Raw genomic sequence first — 24,957 nt, 5'->3', positions numbered from 1 at the left:
AGCTGCAGCCACACGTAAAAGTTGAACCAGCATGACTTCTCATCATGTCATATTTAACCATTTTTTTCTTGTTTTTCAACAGAAAAATAATATGCAACCTCAAACAGTTGTAGGATGAGGCCAGACAATGCTCCTGTCCCGTTCCAAAAAAAAACAGTGGTCCTCAAAATGTTCATGTCAAAGACCCCCAAAATGATATGTATTTGGGATTTGGCTGCGGACTCCAATCTGAAAATATTTTGCGCCAGGGACCTCCAGAAGCAAAGACTTGAGTTTAAAATGCAAGAGGGATTATGTATAAATGTGATCTTTAAGTTTTAAATAGCCTATTGTAGTATATTTCACTAGGAAGAGAATCTGAAGTTGAAATGTAACAATGTAATGTGGCAATATAAAGCAGCTGGGCAGTATTCAATATTTAGGTGTGTTCTATTTCCACTCAGAGCCAACATGGGCACATCATCATATCAATAGAATCTAAATTAAGAAAAAATTGTAAACGTCATTTTGTGTTTGACATGAACAGGTTCGTACCCTAAGCATACTGGTCCAGCCAAATATGTCACTACCTGATTGATTGATTAATTAATTGATTGAATGCTTTATTAGCAGTTGGCAAAACAAGCACAGGAAAGTACAGTTCAATACAAGGTCTGCTAAGGATTATACCCAAGAAAGCACTATGGCTTGTTTCCATTGGGGCCCTGTGTACTCAATTCATCGAAACATTTAATGACAGACAGATATACAATACTATGCAAAAACATCATATATATACTGTACCGGTCTATAATGATGACAGAGTGGGAGTGTAGCTATGTTGTAACTTGTGTGTGTTTGGCTCCTCGAAGATGGCAAACTGGTGAACAAACCTTTTGGACAGCACCCAGTTTAGCCTGCATAGATATACAGTAATTTGATTGGAAAAAGACAGGCAGGGCTTATATGTGATGTGTGTGATGGGAATCAATGATTAAGTGAGAGATGTGAGATGAATTAGGATGCGTGTGTGCGTGTGTGTGTGCGTGTGTGTGTGTGTGTGTGTGTGTGTGTGTGTGTGTGTGTGTGTGTGTGTGTGTGTGTGTGTGTGGGGGGGGGGGGGGGGGGGGGGGGGGGTCTGGGCTGACCCAACCCAAGGTGTATTTGCTTTGTGAGAATTTGGCCCCAGGTCAAATCGATTTGATGACCCGCGCTGTAGACGAATCTCATAATATTTTCTTAATGTCAAGGACCCCCAAATTAATATGTATTTGGCCGCGGCCTGCTGACACCCATCTGAAAAGGTTTTGGCACCAGGGACCCCCATACAAGATTTGTGTTGTTAAAATGTTTTAGAATATTCCAAAATGTCGATTTATTTTCAAGATTCATAAAAAAAAATGCGATGCATTGTGGTTGTACTGTACATACATCAATTATACTGTATAGCAGGCAGACAAAACGGACTAGGTTAAAATGTAGAAAACATCTCATTACAGTAATGAGAGTACTTGTGATGGTTACATAAGTTATGTAAGAACCCAGGTCATGCACTTCATTGTAATTGATCTTAATTATGATTCTTTAGTGTAACCAGAGCATGTTGTTACTACAAACTCGTTGCCACCCTAGGCCCAGCTTGACACAGGTCTTCATTTGCATACAGTAGGGTTACGTTTCCCTAAACTAAGTCCCGATGGGAGGTACATTGTAGGGTAATATAACCCATATTTTAGTTATGAACATTTATTTAGATTACAATAACAGACACACGGAATGGAGGATTTTGACTTTCAGAGATGTTCATTAAAATGTAACCTGAAGTAAAATGTCTCTCCCATGTGGCAGCATTTATAACTCAAACATAATCCTCGCTGTCAGGTGGATACATCATATGTTCAAATAACTGTTACTTAAATTCAGGATTCCAAACAAAAAATAGGGGGAAAATGCAGATCTACAAGCTCAAAATGAGTCGTAATGAGACACGTTTTGAGCTTGTAGATCTGTTATTTTTGCTACTTTTGTGTGACCCTGTAGTATGATGACAGTAATTTACGAAAAAGTTGAAATATGGAGATAATAGTTGCTGCACGACAGCAAATAATATATTATGCAAATAGCATGAGTCTGTCAAATGTACAGAATAACATCTTCGGCCACGAGTCATCTGGGGAACGAGGTGCTGATAGAACTGACTCGTCTCCTCAAAAAATATATATTTATTCCTGTGCCTCCTGACACTTTATTACTTGGAAAAGTGACTATCAAACTGCATTTAAATTGACATACAAAAACATGAATAAAACGGAAACCAAAATATTCAAATATACATATTGCAATGAAACCATATTTATTGTCTTGACCGTACTCAAAAAATACAATGTATTGTCACAGTTTTATAAATCATTCAGTATGTTATTATATACAGTAATATTCACAATTTCGGTTTCAGAAGGTTTTCAACCCATGAGCTATATATAAAAAAATATTCTATCAGGTTTTAAATCAACATAAAAATAATACACTAGCTTCATGTTAGGCAATTTTACAAAAGGAAAGAAATGAAACTAAATAATTGCATCAACAACTTGCTCTTCAATCTAAGATTGAAGCAGTACTCTTGCGAAAACGGGATGAAAAAGCCATGTGTGAATGTGAACGTTGAATTTAGAAATATTCAATATCTGGTCTGGTAACCATAATTAACCACTTACGCCCAATATGCTTTGGCGTATGCCAAATAGCAAAAATAACCAATCTACAAGCTCACAAGGCGTCACGACTTCAACTATTTTTGAAATTCACCTATACAACAATATGCCCATAATAGGGATTAGGCCATGACTAATCCCTATGCCTAATATCTCGGTGCAGTGACCCTACTGTACCAATGCCGCCATTACTACTGCGGGCTGATGCAAAGATGCACAATAGACCGATAACATCAAAGAATAACGGAAGATATAAAATGTGTAATAACAATGGCAGCAGCTCAGTGAAATCTCTGTCCCTTCGTGAGACATTTTAGAAGTGCACAGTAAGTGAACAGCTCTGCACAGTACTATGATGAAAGGTAGAGTAATTTAACAAGCTAATTCAGAAAAAAAGCAAAAATCTGGAATTTAAAATGTAAACATAATTACTGTATGTATGTATACATTTGTCCTAATAGGTTTAACAGGTAGGCAACTGACCCCAATGGCAGAAATAACTGAAGCAACTGTACAATCACGGACTTATTCTAATGAATAAAACATCATTTTAACAAATCTGTATTAATACAATATATTTGGCACATGTGCTAATTGTACTCTTCCATTGAGAAATTTCAACCCTGGTGTCAGGTAGGACTGTAAGACACCAACCTACTGGTTGACAATGTCAATTAAGATGACTGTGTTGATGTGCCATTAATCTTTACTGTAACTCAGACACCATTATTATTACCACTCTCTGTCAGGAGAGGGCGCACAACGGATGTAAAACTTACATATTATATAGCTTTAAATTGTTAATGAAGCCATACATTCATGACAGACTCCATCAAAAGTTTTGAACCAGAATGGAGCATTAGTTACAGTAGTAAAGCTAAGAAAAATGGAAAAAATAACATTATTAGTTGTACCTCAAAGTTAATATTGACACACAAATGTCTGCCACCCAGCCTGTGTCAGAAACAACTGTTATCATATGTCTGTTTAGCTGCTGAAGCTAACAAATTATTTGCTTTTAAGAAAATGCCTTGCATTTTCCCCCATTCCTATTTGTTAATCAAGAGAGCAATGTATTCAACGTAATCAAATAATTCATAATCAACAAAAAGAAAACCGGTGTAATAAGCGTTTCACAGCACCGTAAGAGTACCAGTGCGTCAAGACGTACCTCTTGGCCAGCGTACAGTATCAGGACTTTTCTCTTTTCCACCTTTAGATCAATGAATGTAAAAACCCGCTCAGAAAAATGTATCTTTTAAATGCCCTTATAAAGCCTTACAGTGCAGTTAAGTAGTACCAACTGTTCAAGTACCGTAAACCCTGAATTAACCCATGTGGTTATTACTTTGCGACACATTCATTTATCGCGCTGATATTCAGAAGCCAAAATCAGAAACCCACTGGTTATTATTATTATTATTGGCTGAACAGGGGTGAATGCTACGCATGCAAGTTTACTTTTGTCTAAGGTGAGTCTATCGAGTCATTTTATCTGAATAAAGAATGGATGGCAACTCGATGATTGGAGCCTTTTTCTTTAACCCATTAAAACCGGGAACCCACCTGTGTATTTTTGGATTTGAGCTATATGCAGTATATATAGCAACATAAGTTTTTCAGAAAACTCTTAGGATTTAGAACAGTGGTTCACAAAAAAACAGGTTTTTTACAAGCTCACATCGTGCCACTTCGTGCCGCACTGCGAACTTGTACATCTGCTATTTTTGAACATTTTTTAAAGTGTTAGTTTTAAAACAATTCTTCTATTCTGAGGGTCCCTGGCACAAAACATTTTCAGATGGGGGGTCTGCCAAATACTTATAATTTTGGAGGTCCTTGGCACAAAAACGTTTGAGAACTACCGATACAGAATCAGCCTCAAGTCTTAACCCATTAAGACCTGGAACTGTGTCATTTTTTGATTTGAGCTAAAAAGCATTATGTTACACTTTGGGCTATTTAAAAAATAGCAGATCTACAAGCTCATAGCGCGGCACCGAGTGCCGCGCTACGAGCTTGTAGATCTGCTATTTTTGAAAAATCGTGAAAATGTGTGCAAATCTTTGAATATATATATATTTTAAAGCGAACATTTTTAACTCAAATCTTTGCTTCTGGGGGTCCCTGGAACAAAATATTTTGATGGGGGTCCGCGGCCAAATACATTTAATTTTGGGGGTCCTTGACATGAAAAAGATTGAGCACCACTGATATAGAAATATACGTTTTTCAGAATACTGTTGAGATTTAGGAGACATGTAGAATCGGCTTCAGGTCTCAATGGGTTGAGACCTGATAGGTTAGGTTAATATGGAACAGGGTGGAGCAAGGCAAAAACGTTTCGATTCAATGTCAGATTACAGATTGCCTTGCACCCTGTTCTATAATAAAGAAAAAGGCTCCAATCATACGAGTTACTCCAGTGCCTTCTTCATTCAGCTATATGCGTCTTGCTCCTGAGATGCACCCTTTATTGGTGTCATTTTTTTTATCTGTTAGCCCTCCTGTTGTAGAGGATCTTGCGTTGGTGCAGCTCCTCCAGAACCCGGGCCCTGAACTGGGTCCAGTCCTCGTCCTGGTACTGCTGGAGGCCCAGGGCCACGTGGAGCTCAGGAGAGTCGCTCCGCAGGAACGGGTTGTACTTCTTCTCCTCCCCGATGGTGGAGGGACTCTGAAAACCAGAAGTAGAGTACAGTAGAGGTTGCAACAGTTAATCGAACAAATCGATTTAATTGATTATAAAAAATATATCGTCGGGCAGAAACCTTTTATCTCTGTGTTTTTACTTTTTGTGTTTTTTCGTAAATTAACGCCCTACTTGATAATACTACAGCGTCACACAAAAGCATCAAAAGTAGCAGATCCACAAGCTCGAAACACAGCGTGAAGCGACAGGTTATGAGCTTGTAGATCTACTACTTTTGATGTTTTTGAATTTGGAATCCTGAAAAGTAACAGTTTTGGACATATGAGGTAGTTGCAGGCAGCCCTAAACCAAAGCACGTGAATGAGCACTCCTGCAAAATTGAACTCCTACAATCATGTAGCGTCCCTCTCCACTGATCTCAACAAATTGAACAAATCGCTGTTGTTGGGCAGAAACCTCGTATCTCCACATATTCTAACTTTTTTCCCCCATAAATTAACGCCCTACTTGATCATCCAACATTGTCACACAAAAGCATCACGCTCCGTGCCGCGTTTTGAGCTTGTAGATCGCTTACTTTTGCCATTTTTTGAATTTGAATCCTGAAAAGTAACAGTTTTGTACATACAAGGTTTCCTCCACCCGACAGACGAAATAAGCAATTTGGTCAAATCCCTTGTTTACAGGGTGGATTTGTGGCAAACACCAAGGCCCTGGACTCCTGGTAAATGAAACACACAGCTTTGCATCTCTATTCCCTCGCTGCACACACCTAATCAAGTATTTTCTGTGTGTGTGTGTGTCCTGCGGTCCGTGTTACTGCCAACCTCTGGGGAGGGTGTAGTAAGTAGACAACCTCATGCCTCCTCCAGCACACATCGTGGAGTCAGTCACCAGCCGCTTCTTCTTTTCACCCGACAGCGAGGAGTTTCCCCCGGGAGAATGAAAGGCATGCAGAGGTTCACCACTGCTGTACGGCCTCCCACTATGCTTCCGCTGCCAGGAATTTGACCCAGACCTCTGCAGTGGTGGTGAGCTATTGTTTTATCTCTACACACCACCCATATTTTAAACCATTTAAATCCTCTATCATACTTCAGTTGGCCCGTGGTCCCCCAAGGGTCTATACAAATTGCCTGGTCCCCTTCTTTTTTATCTCTACACCAAATCTCTTCGCCTGAAAATACCCGATCTACAAGTTATAGTTACTAAAACTAACAAGCTGTGGACCTGTGATAAGCTGTTTCTTCACCAGGTGTTGTTAGCCAATGTGATGAATAGCAAGTGCAACAACTTGTTGCAGGAGAAGAATAACAATGACAGCAGCATTCTTCTCACCGTGCACAGCTTCTGGCCGCGCTGCTGCGTGACCCACTGGTATTTGTTCTCCCTGGCAGTGTTGCGTGGCTCCACCTCGGCAGCAAACAGCAGATTATCCTCAGCATACTCGTGGCCTGTGGACAGTATTGGGTCAGTTCCAGACGTGCATGCATGCACACGCACACAGACAGACAGACAGACAGACAGACAGACAGACAGACAGACAGACAGAATCCTTTCAGTATTGACTGATCTATGAATGAGGTCAAGAACGCCGTCTTTATCACTAACGCTGCGTTCACTTCACACTAGTGGCGACAAATACTAGTGGAGATGCAGCTGAAGTTTTGCTCAAGCCACACAGCTTAAAATGGAAAAGCGTCAGAGAACCGATTAGATTGGCTATAATTCATTTTTCGGACAAAAATGAAAGGCAGCAGACGCTTCATAAAATGTTGAATAATCAGATTGGTTGGGAAGACGAGGTAAGCTCCGCTACCACGGAGGTGCACGTGAACCACATTTGCCTTGTTTACATTTTGTATGAATTGTATGAAGACATTATGAATGCTTAAATCTCAGAACGTTGTGAGACGCACAGTGCGAGACGTCGCATGACACTTGTCGCTCCAAGCATAAATTGGCCTTTAGTGTGAATGCTGCATAACTTCTCCCTCTCTTTTTCACTCACACAAACAGCAAAGAGTTAACCTCCCCACATTAGAGTCACTCACGTCACCACGTACAATCTCTAACCCGATCACCACACACACACACACACACACACACACACACACACACACACACACACACACACACACACACACACACACACGCACACACACCTACCCGGCCACAGTAGCGTGTCATCACTCAAGGCTCCAACGCTGTCTAGAGATGACAGCATGGTCGGGGCAGAGCCCTCGAACATCCTGCCTGGAAACACAAGAGCATGATGGGAATGTCACAACAACAACACACAATCTAGGCCAGGACAGGGGGTCTCAAACTTTTTCATGTCAAGGACCCCCAAATTGGCATGTACTGTATTATGGCCGCGGACCCCCATCTGAAAATGTTTTGTGCCATGGACCCCCAGAAGGGAGGATTTTTCAAAAAATCTAAAAAATAGCAGATGTACAAGCTTGCAGCACGGAGCTTGTACATCTGCTATTTTTGAATAGGCAAAGTATAAATGGATAAAGTGATTAAAATGATTGTGATGTATTAACACATTTTGCTGGAGACCCCCTCCTATATACCTTAAAGTATAGGAGGGGGAAGTTAGAGAAAGCTCTGCCACTTTAGGATGGATCTCCTGCTCTTGAGATGCTTGACAAATACTCAGCCAGTTCTTCACATGGCCTCTAGGGGGATTGGCCTCATGCACTACATCACAACTGAATAGTGTGTGTGTGTGTGTGTGTGTGTGTGTGTGTGTGTGTGTGTGTGTGTGTGTGTGTGTGTGTGTGTGTGTGTGTGTGTGTGTGTGTGTGTGTGTGTGTGTGTGTGTGTGTGTGTGTGTGTGTGTGTGTGTGTGTGTGGTAGCAGTATCTTAGAGCAATGCAATAAGGGATTATAAATGCTCTAATGCCTGTCTTGTAACTCGCAGCATGTGTAAAGCCGGGGTGCATGTGGCTTCTTCCTTGTGGCCTAAAACACACTTCTTTGTGTTTTAGCAGGTAACAAGTAAACAGACATTTGCATGGATTAAAGCAAAATAACCCCCCCCCCCACACACACACACACACACACACACACACAAACACACACACAAGCCACACACACTTGCGCTGTGTTTTCTAAACAAATCAGCTCAATATGTAGAATTATCATGTTTTGGCAGCCATACAGCCAACCTTGCAGATTGAGGCTTTAATACTCCTTTAAGCTTTTATGAAATCATATCTGAGATATCGTCGCATGACGTTTATGCCAGACTTCGCATGACGTGTGTGCAGAGATGGCTTCCCTGATAGGCCAATCAGACCCTCAGCTTGACTGATTGATTAGTTGGGCTTTGCTAACGTTTATGCCGGACTTCGCATGGGGGGAGGGGAGATGGGGAGAGGAGGAGAGGAGGGGAGAGGAACTCAAACTCAAACTACCTCAGACCTGTAGTCTGAGATAATTAGGATTTTTCTGGAAGATTGAACATGCATTCTATTGCTAGTTTGACCACATCATATACGCTTTAATCTTAAAATACCAACCACAAATAGGCTATCTACAACCTTACAGCCCGTCACAGTGTTGACGTGCTGTAAGCTTGTAGATAGCCTATTTCCGGTGCATGACACGCTTCTATAGAAGACATGCTGAGTTCTATGGAATCCAGATGACTGAAATCGGTCGTGGCGACTGATAACTTTAAATCCATGCATGGCCATGTGACTGCTGAAAACACATGTCAAGTGGGGGGTGCTCTTCCACTGATAGCTGAATTATTTTTGAACTTGTAGCACTCAACGGTCTGCAGCCTAAGTGGCCTTTTAGCTTTGAGAACAAGAGACGCAGACTCCATGCTTTTTCCCTAGGAAAAAACAACAACAACAACACTGACATTACTACTTGAGACTATACTATTAGATTGCCCCTAGCTGTCGAATGCTGCCGACCCCAAAGTCCCTCAGTGTGGTCATGAATGTGGAGGGTGTGTGTGTGAGGGAGGCAAGGAATGATCTCCTACGTTTTTTTTTTCACCATTGTGCAACAAAGTATAAAATAGTGGTTAAGTGGTTAATCAGACTAATCAATTTAGTTGACACAAAACCTGATCCTCGATTATAAGTCGATTATTGGTTCTAAATATAGTTTGATATATTTTGAGTTAATGACCCCAGCCCTGCTCACCGCATCCCGACAGGAACACCATGTCTCCAGAGAACAGGCTGCAGGGCCCTCCGAGGGCCCGTCCGTCCAGCAGGTAGATCATGTGTCCCACCGTGTGTCCAGGAGTGAACAGAGCCTTGAAGTGCATGTGGCCGACGGTGACCGTGTCCTTGTGTGAGAGGGGACTGGACAAGCACAACACAAAGACAGGAGGGAGGGGGTTCAGAAGGCCTGTCACAATCATTACATAATGGCCTAATTGCAATTATTTAATATATTATATCAATGAACATATTAATATTAATTGCATATTAACAATCGTTTGAAAAATGTTCATGCATTTTCAAACATTTTTCCAAAAAATAGCAGATCTACTAGCTCACAACATGTTGGGATGCGACACGTTGTGATCTTGTAGATCTGCTATTTCCACTGTTTGAGAAACATTTTGAAAGTATTAAATATGTCTGTCATGTCTTTGTATATTCAAATGATTTGGCATATCTGTGCAAATTTTGTTTACTTAAGCATTAAAGCCAGACAGAAATGTCACAATTATTTGCCCTGACAGCTCTAGGTTCAGTGTCTATGTTTGGCCATGAGGCACAAATAATGGTTTCATCATTCAACAAAACTGTTGAAAATAGCCAGCTGTTTGCCCCAAACATGGAATGCATGGCCCCTGGCACCATGTATTCTAGCCATTCCACCATTAGGTCAGACTTTCCACTTGCACACAAGACATCTACTGGGCAGACTGCCATGAAACTTGCTGAGCGGCATTCATGCAGAATGATACGATTGTCTGAAGCTAATCTCGCTAACTGCTTGACCACTCATTGTCACATTTCTTGGACACAAACTGCCAGTAGGGCTATCTTAACCTCCATCTTAACCATAACAATGTTTAACTTTAATTGTATAATGGATGTCAAAGGGGCTTGGATCAGGGCTGAAACCTTGCCCATATTTGGAGTAATACGTCACAGGCTGGCCACAAGAAGACCAAGAACCACATTGAAGCCACACCGGATCCTATGTGGATGCCTAGATCCACAATATTATTATCATTGTCTCCGCCAGGAGAGTTTGTTTTCACTTTCCGTCAGCCAAGCAAACATTGGTCGAGCCTCACGTGACACTTGACAATACGGTGAAATAGTGTGATCTGATTGGCTAGTGACATATAACGGGCTATAAATACATGTGTCACTTTGAAAGAGTCTTTGCCTCTTTCAAAGTGAGGTAAGACAGGAATAATCACTAAAATGGCTGAGAAATGGCGGATACTGTAACAATTGGATAGGACACTTACACAGACAGGACGGATAGGACACTTACACAGACAGGACGGATAGGACACTTACATAGACAGGACGCATAGGACACTTATACAGACAGGACGGATAGGACACTTATACAGACAGGACGGATAGGACACTTATACAGACAGGACGGATAGGACACGGATAGGACACTTATACAGACAGGATGGATAGGACAGTTATACAGACGGATAGGACACTTGTGTCATGTTACTATGACACAGTAACATGTTCTATTTTTTGTAAGAATTAGAACATAAGAATTAGAACATTCCCAACATTCCCAACACAAGTCTGCTGGCGGAGACTTGTGCTCCGAGGAGCACTTTTTCTAGTTATAATTGTATTTATTACGGTACTTTAATTAATTTGCCTGTGGTTTTGTTGACATTTTGTGCAGGTCCTTGAATATAAAATATAATATATATTTTTTTACCCCACTCATGATAGCACAAGGCTCCAAGGATGGCAGTTAGTGTGGTAGTCGGTTCACACAACTAGCAGAGCTTTTAGACTTCATGTGGTTAGGATATTATCAGGCCTACAGTATTTGCACAACACCCTGCCGTTTGTTCATAGTTAAGACATGTGACCGTGGAAAAATGAACCACAAGCTCGAAACGTATCGCGAAGCGCCACGTTTCGAGCTTGCAGATCTGATACTTTTGATACTTTTGTGTGACGCTGTAGTATGATCAAGTGGGGTGTTAATTTAGGAAAAAACACAAAAGGTTAGAATATGGCGATAAGAGGTTTCTGCCCGACAGCGACGATATACCATGACAGAGCTGATCACAATGCTACACTAGCCGTGACGTTATGCGTGAATAGTCTTTTTCCCAGTGGGGGATGATCAGAGAAGAGAGTCTCAGTAATTATTAATCTATTACTTTGTCGTTGAATTTTTAAAAAAATAAAGAAGCGCTCACAACAGATCACAATGATCAAATCCTTTTAGTTCGATTCACTGTTGCACCCCTACTGATATATCATTGCTGTCGGGCAGAAACCTCCTATCTCCATATTCAAACCTTGTGTGTTTGAGCTTGTAGATCTGCTACTTTTGCTGGCTTTGGATCCTGAAAAGTAACCGTTTTTGGAAATATGAGGTTTCCAACCGACAGTGACGATATATAGTACGTATTATATCACAGTGTATACGGCAGCCTGGGACTTACTGTGTAAGGCCAGGGATGTTATCAGTTGCATTTCCATAAACCGGGCACGAACTGTGGATCTTTTTCAGCCCTTTGTTTCCCCCACTGTGGTCCCTGAGAAAACAAAAGTATGATGGAAAAGTTTTACCATGACTACACACCTACTAATATGAGCCATTATCAGTGTGTGAAAGGCAAGGCAAGGCAGTTTTATTTGTATAGCACAATTCAATAACGAGGCAATTCAATGTGCTTTACACAAAACATCAATGTGCTTTACACAAACATCAGTGTGGACTCTTTCAAGTCCGCACTGAAGAGACACTTGTTTACTCAGGCTTTTGGCAAATAGTTTGTTTATGTTTTGTATTGTAAAGCATCCTTGGGTTTTTGAAAGGCGCTATATAAATTCACGTTATTATTATTATTATTATTATTATTAAGCAAAGGAAATTATACAATACAAATAACAGATACAGTTACGGTGCAGAAGAGAAAGAAAAAAAAGAAAATTAACTCAATCAAAGGCAGCGGCAAACAGAAAGGTCTTTAGTTGTGTTTTAAAAGAAGTAAGAGTGGCAGCAGACCTGCACTTTTCTGGGAGTTTGTTCCAGATATGTGGTGCATAAATGCTGCTTCCCCACGTTTATCTCTGGTTTTAGGGACAGAAAGCAGACCTTTCCCAGATGACCTGATAGATATGAGGTCATCTTTATACAGTACATGCATCTATCCACTAATGCATGCATGCCAATGCGTGCACATTTCTGTCATATTTCACATAATTCCTTCCCTCGGGCCCTCCTTTTACCCACCCACCCTTGTCGCTCGCGTGTTCACTGTGGAATTTGCTAATAGCCCTGAACGTTCTTTACATTAACCCTGGCGTCCCTATTTTAGTCATTATAGGCGAAAATTCGCAAAAAGAGCCCAGGCCTATAATACACAACATAAAAATGTATACTAAATCTTATGGCTCCCAGGGCATAAGTGGTTAAAATGTACAGCGCGCAGACTGCACAGTATCATACTAGAGCAGGGGTCTTGAACGTTTTTCAGGCGAAGGACCCCCTAGCTGAGGGAGAGATGAAGCAGGGACCCCCACTACATATTGAATTAGATTGTGTTGCAGATTAAAAATTGTCTTAGATTCCATAGAAACTGTAGGTTCATAGACTTGTTCCAATGTGTTGGATTCATGTTAACACATGTATTTTCAGACAGTTAACCTTTGAAACCCTCAATATTTAGTCAACGTGACCGTTGTTTTTCCCTCTACACCAACTCTCATAGCCGATCAAGCTCACTATTTTCGGTTAATGTTTCCCATCACACAAAGATTTGGCGGACCCCCTGCAGTTACTCTGAGGACCCCCTAGGGGTCCCGGACACCCTGTTGAAGACCACTGTACCAGAGGATGTAGATGTTCTCTCACCAGTGTTTGTGTGTACAGAGGATTGCTTCTAACGCCGCCCCCTCTTCCTCCAGGACTGCCTGCGGGGTTACAGAGGTTTGTTTAATCCTCGGCATCAAAAGCAGTTACACTGTGGCCTCCTGTGATCACAAGCTTATCATAAAATCAACAGCTTTGAGCGTCAACAGTTGATTCAAGTATGCAGTATTGGAGAAGAGGGAAAAAAAACTAAACAAAACAAAACAAAAAAAGAAACATCTGACTGTAATGCGCTCAGGTCAGCAGGGAACAGAAGCATGAAAGTTGTATTAAATGATGATTACTACTAAAGAAAAAACAAGTCAATATATCACTGTGGACGGGTGGAGAATAAATTACACAGATCAGGACATTGACATAAGATGATAAATTCAGTACGCTGCTCTTGGCTCTGTAATGAAAAATAACAAACAACAAAACAACAGGACTAGAGCGAACATTAGAGGAACCCTGTCATTAGCAGAAAGAGCTGCCAAAAATGCCACTAGTATTTCAGTTAAAGTGATTTTACACAGTTAATGAAGTGTTAAAATACTCATTTACAGTTTACTCTGTACCTCACTGATAGCAATTATGTCTTTGTGCTTTTTTTTAACGTCAACTGGCTCCCCTTCACTTTACACAAACAAACATTAAAAGATGACTTTTTTTCTAGAATAGAATAAAATAGAGCAGGTATTTTAACAATATAAAGAGGCAGTCACCTGTACTCTTTGAGGATCTGCAGGATCGACCACCGCTGCCACGCTAGAGGCCATGTCAATCACAAGATAGCTGTAGTTATCAGACAGAACTGGGATGGGAATTATTTTAATACCTGTGGAATAAAACAATATATAAATTAGACGGGTTACGAAGGTGAGTGAATGGTCAGCACCGAGACAAAATGTAAAATATATGGATTGTGCATTCCAGGTTTTGTAAAAAACATTTAAGCAGTGCTGTAGTAATTTTACGCAGTGCTGTAGTAGTAGGTGTAGATCTTTTTAACCGGGGGGGATGCTATTTTAATGAACATGCAACGTGCATGCAATGCACATGCAAGTGCGCATGAATGCACACAGACACGCTTCGACCAGCCTTCTGAAATATTCAGAAGTAGTTTTAGTTAGAAATGATTATTTACGGGGCCAGAGCTCAGCTCTGGACCTGTTTTATTATTCGCTTTATTCTGTCACTTCTGCCACTTTTCGCAGTTCTGGCTGAACCGCGCTGTCGCTTTTTACGAAACTCGGACATATGGTAGATGGTCATGAAAAACGATCAAAAAATAATTCTCACAATCTTTCGTCCAAAGGTGGCGCTATAGCACTCAATTGAAAATGCCAACTTTGACCAGGTACAACTCATGCCCTGTTTGACCTACAGCCATGAAACTTGGATACACATATGCGTCTCCTCATGCTGAACAACTTTCACCCTCTGACTTTTGACCTCTGACCTTTAGATCTCCCACCATTTTGAATTATATGAAAAACAGTCATTGGCTCCTAACTTCTGCATTTTTTCACTTATGGAAAATCCGTTGGAAATTTTTGTAGGCAGTGGTCCAAAGTTCAAGTGTTAAACGTTTCGTGCAGATTGCTCAAAAATCCCAGGAGGAGATAGATTTTAACTATTACAGTTTTATGAAAATTATTCATCTGTGCCTAAAACATACATGCAGACTCACATTTCTTTGAAACTTTGCAGAAATGTACAGGGTCATTCCAAATATCACGGAAACCAATCTTACTCCAATTGGCCAAAAGGGGGCGCTATAGCAATTTTTTGAAAAGGCAGACTTTAAACAGGCATAAGTCATGCCTCGTTTGGCCGAAAGTCGTGAAACTTGCTTACACATGTGCCTTGACTCATGAGGAACACACGTATCGATTTGACCATTAAGCTCCGCCCTTAGATTTTCCGCAATTTTGAGCAGTTTGAAAAATACTTGTTTTTGCCAGTTCTGGCTTAACCGTGCATACGCTTTTTACGGAACTCGGCCATATGGTAGATGCTCATGAAAAACGACCAAGAAATAATTCTCACACTCATTCGTCAAAGGGTGGCGCTATAGCACTCAATTGAAAGTGCCAACTTTGAACAGGTACAACTCGTGCCCTGTTTGACCTACAACCATGAAACTTCGATACACACATGCGTCTCTTCATGCCCGACAACTTTTGTGGTCTGACTTTTGACCTCTGACCTTTAGATCGCCCACCATTTTGAATTATATGTAAAACAGTCATTGGCTCCTAACTTCTGCATTTTTTCACTTATGGAAAATCCGTTGGAAATTTTTGTAGGCAGTGGTCCAAAGTTCAAGTGCTAAACGTTTCGTGCAGATTGCTCAAAAATCCCAGGAGGAGATAGATTTTAACTATTACAGTTTTATGAAAATTATTCATCTGTGCCTAAAACATACATGCAGACTCACATTTCTTTGAAACTTTGCAGAAATGTACAGGGTCATTCCAAATATCACTGAAACCAATCTCACTCCAATTGGCCAAAAGGGGGCGCTATAGCAATTTTTTGAAAAGGCAGACTTTAAACAGGCATAAGTCATGCCTCGTTTGGCCGAAAGTCGTGAAACTTGCTTACACATGTGCCTTGACTCATGAGGAACACACGTATCGATTTGACCATTAAGCTCCGCCCTTAGATTGTCCGCAATTTTGAGCAGTTTGAAAAACACTTAAACCCAGGATTTTTCAGCTATTTGCGTGAAACTGTATCATCTGTGTGATCTCCTTTTTCAGTTACTTGTCTGTTGGGCCAATGGCGTCTCCCTTAAATGAATGCCTCACAATCTCAAGGTCGCCAGTTCAAGCCTCACTTGATGCAGACTTAATTTAAGTTGAATTGCAAACAACATGACTGTATCAATGAATACATGTGCAAATGGTAAAGATAACCTGAAATGCTTATTTGAGAGTACGTTTTTTCAACGTATGACATACTTTATCTGAAAATAGCTGATCTACACTCTCACAACTTTTCATGGTTTGTGAGCTTGTAGATCGGCTACTTTCACTAGTTTTGGTTCTGAGGAGATGTACAATTTCTTCATTGGTAAATGGTTCGTGAACGAGTGATCTTAGTGTTAGTGAAACAGGGGCTTGGTTCATGAAAGAAGGCAAGAGTTTATGATCTTCAACAGACAATATCAGCCTGGACAAAGCTATAGCACTATAGGTAGTGTTGCAGCCTATTAGTCTGAAGGTTGAGAGTTCGAATCCTGTTAATGGCAGTAGGTTGAGATGTCCAATCAAACCATTATGTTTCCATCTCTCTCTCTCATCAATCTATTGTTTCCATGTCACTCTCTCTCTCTCTTCAATCTATTCCGTTTCCATGTCTCTCTCTCTCTCTATTCACTGGCCCCGTATTATCGCTGCTTGCAGCTATATTTTTTTGTTAGTTTTCGTCTTTGTAACTTTTCCAAGGAATGTCCCACTATTTATAGAAGCTATGAAAGAGAGGTAGGATAATAGAATCCATAGGCCATTGCCCTGGCTAGACCAACGCATTCTACTGAATGGAGAGACCGGATGGGGGTTGGGTCTGATGGGGTGTGAAGTGCCTTTAACTGCTGGCTATTGTTTTCCTTAAGTAGCCTACCAATAACTAATCTGCAGGCTAAACTGCTACAGAGGGTATTATCACACATGTAGCAGCGTGACAGTAGTATGGGAACGCAGTCTTGCGTGCTCCTGCTCTAAAGACTGGTGGAATGTCGTGGTGGCGCGTGAAGCAAGCACTACACCCCTGCATTTCAAGTCAATGAATAACAGGTTTCCTGACTGAGCGGGTGGCCATAGTAAATTAGTGTGGATTTAATCACAAAGACACATAACAACAGAGGGGCCTCTCTAATAGCATTAGAGCTTTTAAAAATTGTAATGAGCATAAGTGGGGCGAAGAGATTTGTGTCCTGTCCTCTACGGTTAGCCATAATCTGCTATGACATACTATTAGTAGGCTATGTATAGCCAGAAAGAATTATATTAATGCAACGTCTTTGTCTCCCTTCAGAGCAAATTTAATTCATTAAAATCAACCCCCTGACCATGCATACCTCTCCACTTTATGTAAACAGTAGTACACAGTGCTAGTAAAATGTTAATATATACGATGTAACAATCGTGGGTCTTGAGCTGTTTAGCTCAGCGGTCAAACTGTTTTATGTCATAGACAAACTTTTTCATGTCAAGGACCCCCAAATTGATATGTATTTGGAAGTGGACCCCCCTCTAAAAAAATGTGTGCAAGTCAGGGACCCCAGAAGAGAAGATTTGTGTAAAAAAGTATTCAAAATCTTCCAAACACTTTCAAGATAAAAAAAAAGAGCTCAATATTAGCAGATGTGCAAGCTCGCAGCACGTCTGTGAGTTTGTATATATGCTATTTTAAAACTTACAAAACATGGATAGAGTGGTTAAAATGATTGTGATGCCGTATTGACACATTTTGCTTGAGACCCCCTGGAATCACCCCCCCCCCCCCCCCCCCCCCAAGGACCCCTGGGGGTCCTCAGACCCCACGTTTAGAACCCCTGGTTTAGCTGTGTGCTCAATAATGCCCACAATCGTTACATTGTTGTTAGATTGTTACAGTGGAACCAAGCAGTACCATTCAGCTCCGTGCACTGGGTTCTGGAGTGTCCGGAGGGAAACTGCTCGCGGGCTTTCCTCATCTGCTGCTTGTAGTACATGTATCCCAGTCTGGTCCGGGTGTACAGCATGTACCTGCAGCGGGAAAATTACAGCACTTTTTTTCACCCATTCAATCTGGGAACGCATAGTGTGTCATTTCCTACAAGCTCGTAGAGTGCCGCGCTACAAGCTTGTAGATCTGCTAAATATATTTGCAAATCTTTGAATGTATATGTTTTTTAAAACATTTTCAACTCAAAGCTTTGCTTCTGGGGATTCTACAAATGTCTTCTAAGTCTTCTAAAATTTGAACTTATGTTGCTATAATATCAGTGGTACTCAAACTTTGTTCATGTCAAGGACCACCCAAAATTATACGTATTTGTCCATCTCAAAATATTTTGTTCCAGGAACCCCCAGAAGCAAAGATTTGAGTACAAAATGTATATATATATATATATATATACACACATTTTCATGTTTGTTTTTCTAAAATAGCAGATCTACAAACTCATAGGGCGGCACTCAGTGCCTTGCTATGAGCTTGTATATCTACTATTTTTGAATAGCCAAAGAAATCTAAAGTGACACAGATGAGATGCGTTCCCGGATTGGGTTAACAGCAGTGATTAAAAACATATGTATATATACCACTTATATAACATGCATATAAAACATCACAAATCGCAATGTGACATAGCTCTGTTTACAAAATGCTGCATCCCCTCCAACTGTACATACTTTCCCCATGTTTTTCTTAAATTATTCTTATTATGTTTTGACACTTGCTTTGGTAATGTAAACGTAAATGTTCTCATGTCAATAAAGCTCCATTGAATTTAATTGATTCTCAAAGTGGGGTCCGGGGGGGACCCCCAGCCCCAGGGGGTCCTTGAGGGGGATTCCCCATGCTAAATCATTGATAGTATGGAAAGAACCAAATGGACCCTTACAGGTCTGTAACTGTTACAGGTCCATATGGTTCCATTTGTACACTCAGTGTTATAGGGGTCTGTGGCCTAATGCATGCATGGGGGGGAATCGGGGGTCCTTGGAAGTGTAAAAAGAACCATCATAGAGCAGAACAAGTTTGGAACTGGAAGATAAGCTTATAAATGATCTTTGTGGGGTTCTCTGCTTCTCTCCCTGATTGGATGATATTTGTAACCCATCTGAAATATTTTGTGTTTTGTAAAGAGCTGGAGAGATGGGGAGACTCCTGTTACTGAACAAACACTACAGCAATGATTACTATCGAGAACGATTGTTTTACAGTGATTCCAAGAGGTAACAGGACAGGTGGGCACCAAAACCATATGGACACTAGGGACAACTGGGCACCAAAACCATCTGGGCACTAGGGACATGTGGGCACCGGGACGAGTGGGCACTTAGGGGTGGAGATAACTGGGCACCGGGATAACTGGGCACTAGGGACATGTGGGCACCTGAATTAGGATTCGTGTCCACAAGTAGTTTTTATCTTTACATAGCATGCTGCTTTGTTGTTGGTAAGTGATATTTAACTTTAACCCACTGTTCTTTAAACCCCCAAACACAACACAACAACTAGGTCAAAGGCGCATTAGGCCTATAAGAGTTTATTTGTCAAAATTAGGGTTGTCCGATATTGGCTTTTTTACCGATAACTGATATACCGATATTGTCCAACTCTTAATTACCGATACCGATATCAACCGATACCGATATATGCGGGGATTATTGTGATTAGGGTAAGCTCAAATTTCATATCACACACACCATATACAGTAAAAACTCCTGTAACTTATTTATAAAGCAAAAAGAAAAAAAAAAAAAGAAAAAAAACGATACCGATATTTTCCCGATATCAATTTTTATGCTAATATCGGCCGATAATATCGGGAGGCCGATAAAATCGGACATCCCTAGTCAAAATAGTACAGAGTTTCAAAGTACACTATAAGAGTGTACTTGCCATAATAGAAGTACTGTTAAAAAAATAGAACAAATTGGTTAAATGGTAAAATACCAAAAAGAATGAAGGATACCAAAACATTGTCAAATGATCAATGTTAAAGGTAGGGTAAGTGATATTTTTTCTTTAAAACAAAAAGTATTTTGTTAAAAGGTTAAAATACTATATTCTGATAGTAATCATTGCTATAGAGTGTTTTTTCATTAACAGGAGTCTCCCCGTCTCTCCAGCTCTTTAATAAACAAATAATAATTGGAAATAAAACTGAAACTGAAACGAAAATGCATTTTCTGTTTAATAAAGAGGTGGAGAGACAAGGAGACTCCTAATACTGAACAAACACTATAGCAATGAGCACTATCAGAATATAGAGCTATTTAACACTTATTTTAACCAAAGCAAATCACTTACCCTACCTTTAAAGGTAGGGTAAGTGGTATTTTTGGTTAAAACAAAAAGTATTTTGTTAAAAGGTTAAAGCACTATATTCTGATAGTAATCATTGATATACATAGAGTGTTTGTTCAGTAACAGGAGTCTCCCTGTCTCTCCAGCTCTTTAATAAACAGATAATACCTTTTCCGGTAGGTGTCAAAATCTCAGCCAATCAGGAGAAAGTACCCATTTTTAAGCTTAATTTTTATAGTGTTCCAGTTCCAATTTTGGCTGCTCATTTCTTAGTGTCATCACTTCTAATTTCACTTGTTTAATCTATATCCTGATTGAGTTCTCTATCCTGAATGGATAAAATTGGAAATTAAACTGAAACGAAAATGCATTTTCTGTTTTATTAAGAGCTGGAGAGACAAGGAGACTCCTTTTACTGAACAAACACTCTATAGCAATGAGTACTATCAGAATATAGAGCTATGTAACACTTATTTTACCAAAGAAAATCACTTACCCTACCTTTAAGATAGAGATAACATAGCAAAACAGTACACTATAAAATGATAGAAAATAATTGAGATAAATAGTAGCCTATTGTTCTATTTTTTACAGTACTTCTATTTTGACAAATAAACTCTTATATTGTACTTTTGACCTTGTTGTGTTGTGCTTGGGGATTTGAAGAACAGTATCACTTACCAACAAAAAACAACAAAGCAGCATGCTATGTAAAGAAAAAGAAAAAAAAAACACTTGTCGACACGACTCCTAATGCCACAACATTTTTTTGCACCACTCGTCCAGCTGCCCACATGTCCCTATAGTGCCCAGATGGTTTTGGTGCCCAGTTGTCCTGGTGCCCACCTCTTCAGGTGCACCCAGTCTATGGGTGCACCACTCGACCAGGTGCCCAGATGTCCCTATAAGTGCCCACCTGTCTTGTATTCCAACAAGGCAGTAACTGGGTCAGTATTGTCTCCATTGTGTATGTATGTACAGGATTAGCTGTAGAATACAACTCTCGTAGACGTATTTATGATTCTGACGTTTTCAATCTACGAGTTGTAGGGTTCACCCCCCATGGACAAAGGGACTTTCTGCACTATACCCCGTAGATACTCCAAACATGTACAAATTGAAAATAAAGGTGCTTACCCCCACGCCCAAAATGTTAACTCTCGCTACGGGGTAGTAGTTTAATGTAATAATCCATATCTTTCAATAAAGAAGTGTTTTAATGCCGTCTGTGGCCGATTCTGTCGGAAGTTCCCAATGAGCGGTATTAACGCGCCCCATCTGGTGAAACCCGGAGTTACACTCAATGTAAACAGGAAGTAAACGAGGGTGAAACCATGAAGTTCGGCCACAGACGGCATTAAAACACTTCTTTATTGAAAGATATGGATTATTACATTAAACTACTACCCCGTAGCGAGAGTTAACATTTGGGGCGTGGGGGTAAGCACCTTTATTTTCAATTTGTACATGTTTGGAGTGTCTACGGGGTATAGTGCTGAAAGTCCCTGTGTCCATGGGGGGTGAACCCTACAACTCTCGTAGATTGAAAACGTCAGAATCATAAATACGTCTACGAGAGTTGTATTCTACAGCTAGTACAGTATATATATAGGTGATGCTAGGCTAATGCATGTAGGTCAATCACTACAATGACAACAACCAGAGCCTTATGGCTCTGACATAGCTGTAGTTTACAACCCTCGTAGACGTATTTACGATTCTGACGTCTTCAATCTACGAGAGTTGTAGGGTGCACGTCCCATGCAGGGGAGCACTTTCTGCACTTTACCCCGCGACACTCCAAACATGTTCAAATTGAAAATAAAAGGTGCTTACCGCAAAGCCCCAAATGTTAACGACCTTCGCGGGGTAGTAGTGATCCCCGTCGAGGTATATCTTTCAATAAAGAAGTCTTTTAATCCAGCTTGTGTCGGAATCTTCACTGTTCTTCTTTTGTTTTAAATGAGTTTGAACTGCGCATTAGCGATTTGGCGGTCGGGAGGTGTATTGCGCATTGAAAACACAATGTATCAATACACCTCCCGACCGCCAAATCGCTAATGCGCAGTTCAAACTCATTTTAAACAAAAGAAGAAGCAGTTCGCAATACACCTCCCGACCGCCAAATCGCTCATGCGCAGTTCAAACTCATTTAAAACAAAAGAAGAACAGTGAAGATTCCGACACAAGCTGGATTAAAAGACTTCTTTATTGAAAGATATACCTCGACGGGGATCACTACTACCCCGCGAAGGTCGTTAACATTTGGGGCTTTGCGGTAAGCACCTTTTATTTTCAATTTGAACATGTTTGGAGTGTCGCGGGGTAAAGTGCAGAAAGTGCTCCCCTGCATGGGACGTGCACCCTACAACTCTCGTAGATTGAAGACGTCAGAATCGTAAATACGTCTACGAGGGTTGTAAACTACAGCTAGCTCTGACAACAACATCACAGCCATTCCTGCAGTGCGACAGTTCATTCTCTACTACTCACGCGATTCTGAACAGCGGTGTCTCGGTCCTCGCCATGGTGGTGTTGACCGTGTTGTTCTTCCACAGTCTGCGGGCAGCTCGTCTTCCACAGCAGCGGCGGTACAAGCACCACACACCGCCTACAGATGAGAGGAGAACCACCACCAGCAGCGTGACTGGAGACCAGTCATACAGCGCCATGACGGGGTGGGCGGGCGGCCTCCGAGTCACGTGGTTACACTGCCGGGTGGAGAGGAGTGACGTGCCGCATAGACATAAAAAGGTAGCTCCGACGGAACCTCTCCCTCCGCTGTATAGCTCCGAGATGAGGTTCCTCGTTTGTCTCTGCCGTTTGAGGTCGACATTGTCGCACATTTTCCACTTTACATGTTTCTTACCCCTTTCTGCACATCGTATCCAAAAAGTAAAGCATTTCCGCCACTCTCTCAGATGTTATAAGTTCTAGCGCACCATAAAAGCTATCCAACGAGTTGAAGAAAGTATTTAATTTGCCTCAGTCTTCATCCGGTTACATGTTTTTAAGACATTGCCCAAGAGTTGCGCCCGTAGAGATAACATTACTGATTCCCCTACTGGTCAAATGTTGAATTGCATCTTCTAATGCAAAATATTATGGAACCGGATGAAGACCGAGGCATATTAAATACTTTTTTCAACTCGTTGGATAGATTTGATGGTGCGCTAGAACTTAAAACATCTGAGAGAGTGGCGGAAATGCTTTACTTTTTGGATACGATGTGCAAAAAGGGGTAAGAAACATGTAAAGTGGAAAATGTGCGACAATCTCGAAAACAAACGGCAGAGACAAACGAGGAACCTCATCTCGGAGCTATACAGCGGAGGGAGAGGTTCCGTCGGGAGCTATTACAACCCGTACATTTATTCTACACAAACGTTCAAATTTCAAATATAAGGTGCCGACCCCACGGCCATGGATGTGAAAAGTTGAAACGCGTGGGTCTAAGTACCCGTATCTTCCGTATTGTTCAATAAAAAAAGCATTTTAATCCGATTGACGGCCATTTTCTCATAGAGTTATATAGTGTATGAGTGCAATACACCTCCCAATCGATAGGGTCGCGTGGTTGAAAGCATATGAAGGACATTTTGAGAAAATGACCACCGATCAGATTAAAATGCTTTTTTCTTGAACAATACGGAAGATACGGGTACTTAGACCCAAGCGTTTCAACCTTTTACGTCCGTGGCCGTGGGGTAAGTACTTTATATTTGAAATGTGAACGGTTATGTAGATGCACGGGTTGTAAATGGAGAAAAGTGATAATACCAGGAACAAGTTGCGCCATGCCGGGGCTAGTAGACGCCAAGCCCCCAGAACCGCGGTAGAATAGTGAGGCTGCCGTCGCCAAGTGGTCAAATCTGAGATAGCAATACTCCCGCATTTAAAACGCTGCTGTGCTTGCTTCTATCGTCTGAAACGCGCATGCTCATTCCAGGAATTAGAGGTACTTCAGGGAGCTTCACGCGCTCGTGAGCAACTTTAATTGAAATTAATAGCTGGGGGGCGGGGCAGTCCGCCCTCTAGATATATTATTATAACTGAGTCATAATAAAGGTGTAGATTATAGTCTCATATATCACGTCTACTAAACGGAAACCAGCCAGAATCCAGAATCAAGGAATAGGCTCTATGCACAGCAGCCATATTATCACTTCCTTCACAGGTGTACCAATGACACTAATGAAGGCTCTGTTCCATTTAGTGTAGCACAGTGGTTTCCACGATCCCCATAACTCTGAGAGGTACACTCTCAGAGTTACACACCCATAAGGGACCATTTGGAAGCCCATGAGGGTCCCTGACTCCCTGGACCCCAACTTTAGACCCACTGGTGTAGCAGAGTGTTTCCAGTGAGCCAACATGCACACTATCAGCACCCTGACTCTGTTTGACTAGAATGGAACAGAGCCTTCATTAGTATCATTGGTAACACATGTGAATGTCTTCCTAATGTGGCTGCTATTTTTTTTTGTTTTTTTTTTTTGTTCTTTATTTACCCAGGGT

The 24,957-nt window shown here is 41.0% G+C and overlaps 1 protein-coding gene across 1 annotated transcript; it reads right to left on the bottom strand.

Annotated features, from left to right (window-relative positions):
- Nucleotides 1-4,757: 4,757 nt before the first annotated feature.
- pnkd (PNKD metallo-beta-lactamase domain containing) lies at nt 4,758-23,087 on the bottom strand. The gene is made up of 9 exons (XM_084084701.1): nt 22,933-23,087; nt 18,052-18,167; nt 14,136-14,248; nt 13,414-13,472; nt 11,999-12,091; nt 9,517-9,680; nt 7,513-7,599; nt 6,682-6,797; nt 4,758-5,367 (listed from the first exon to the last, which is right to left on the bottom strand). The coding sequence occupies exons 1-9, from the start codon at nt 22,965-22,967 to the stop codon at nt 5,185-5,187; spliced, it is 966 nt and encodes a 321-aa protein (XP_083940827.1). The 5' UTR covers nt 22,968-23,087; the 3' UTR covers nt 4,758-5,184.
- Nucleotides 23,088-24,957: the final 1,870 nt, after the last annotated feature.

The sequence above is a fragment of the Gymnoscopelus microlampas genome, assembly GCF_963454915.1.
Source record: "Gymnoscopelus microlampas genome assembly, chromosome: 17".
NCBI classification, from domain to species: domain Eukaryota; kingdom Metazoa; phylum Chordata; class Actinopteri; order Myctophiformes; family Myctophidae; genus Gymnoscopelus; species Gymnoscopelus microlampas.
Note: the sequence above shows the minus strand (reverse complement) of the source record. Positions and strands in the feature narration are given on the sequence as shown.

Coding starts and splice junctions, on each gene's coding strand:
- pnkd (XM_084084701.1), bottom strand. CDS start 22,967: ATGGCGAGGACCGAGACACCGCTGTTCAGAATCGC. Junction 18,168..22,932: donor ACACCGCTGTTCAGAATCGC/GTGAGTAGTAGA, acceptor TTCCCGCTGCAG/GTACATGCTGTACACCCGGA. Junction 14,249..18,051: donor CCAGTGCACGGAGCTGAATG/GTACTGCTTGGT, acceptor TTTATTCCACAG/GTATTAAAATAATTCCCATC.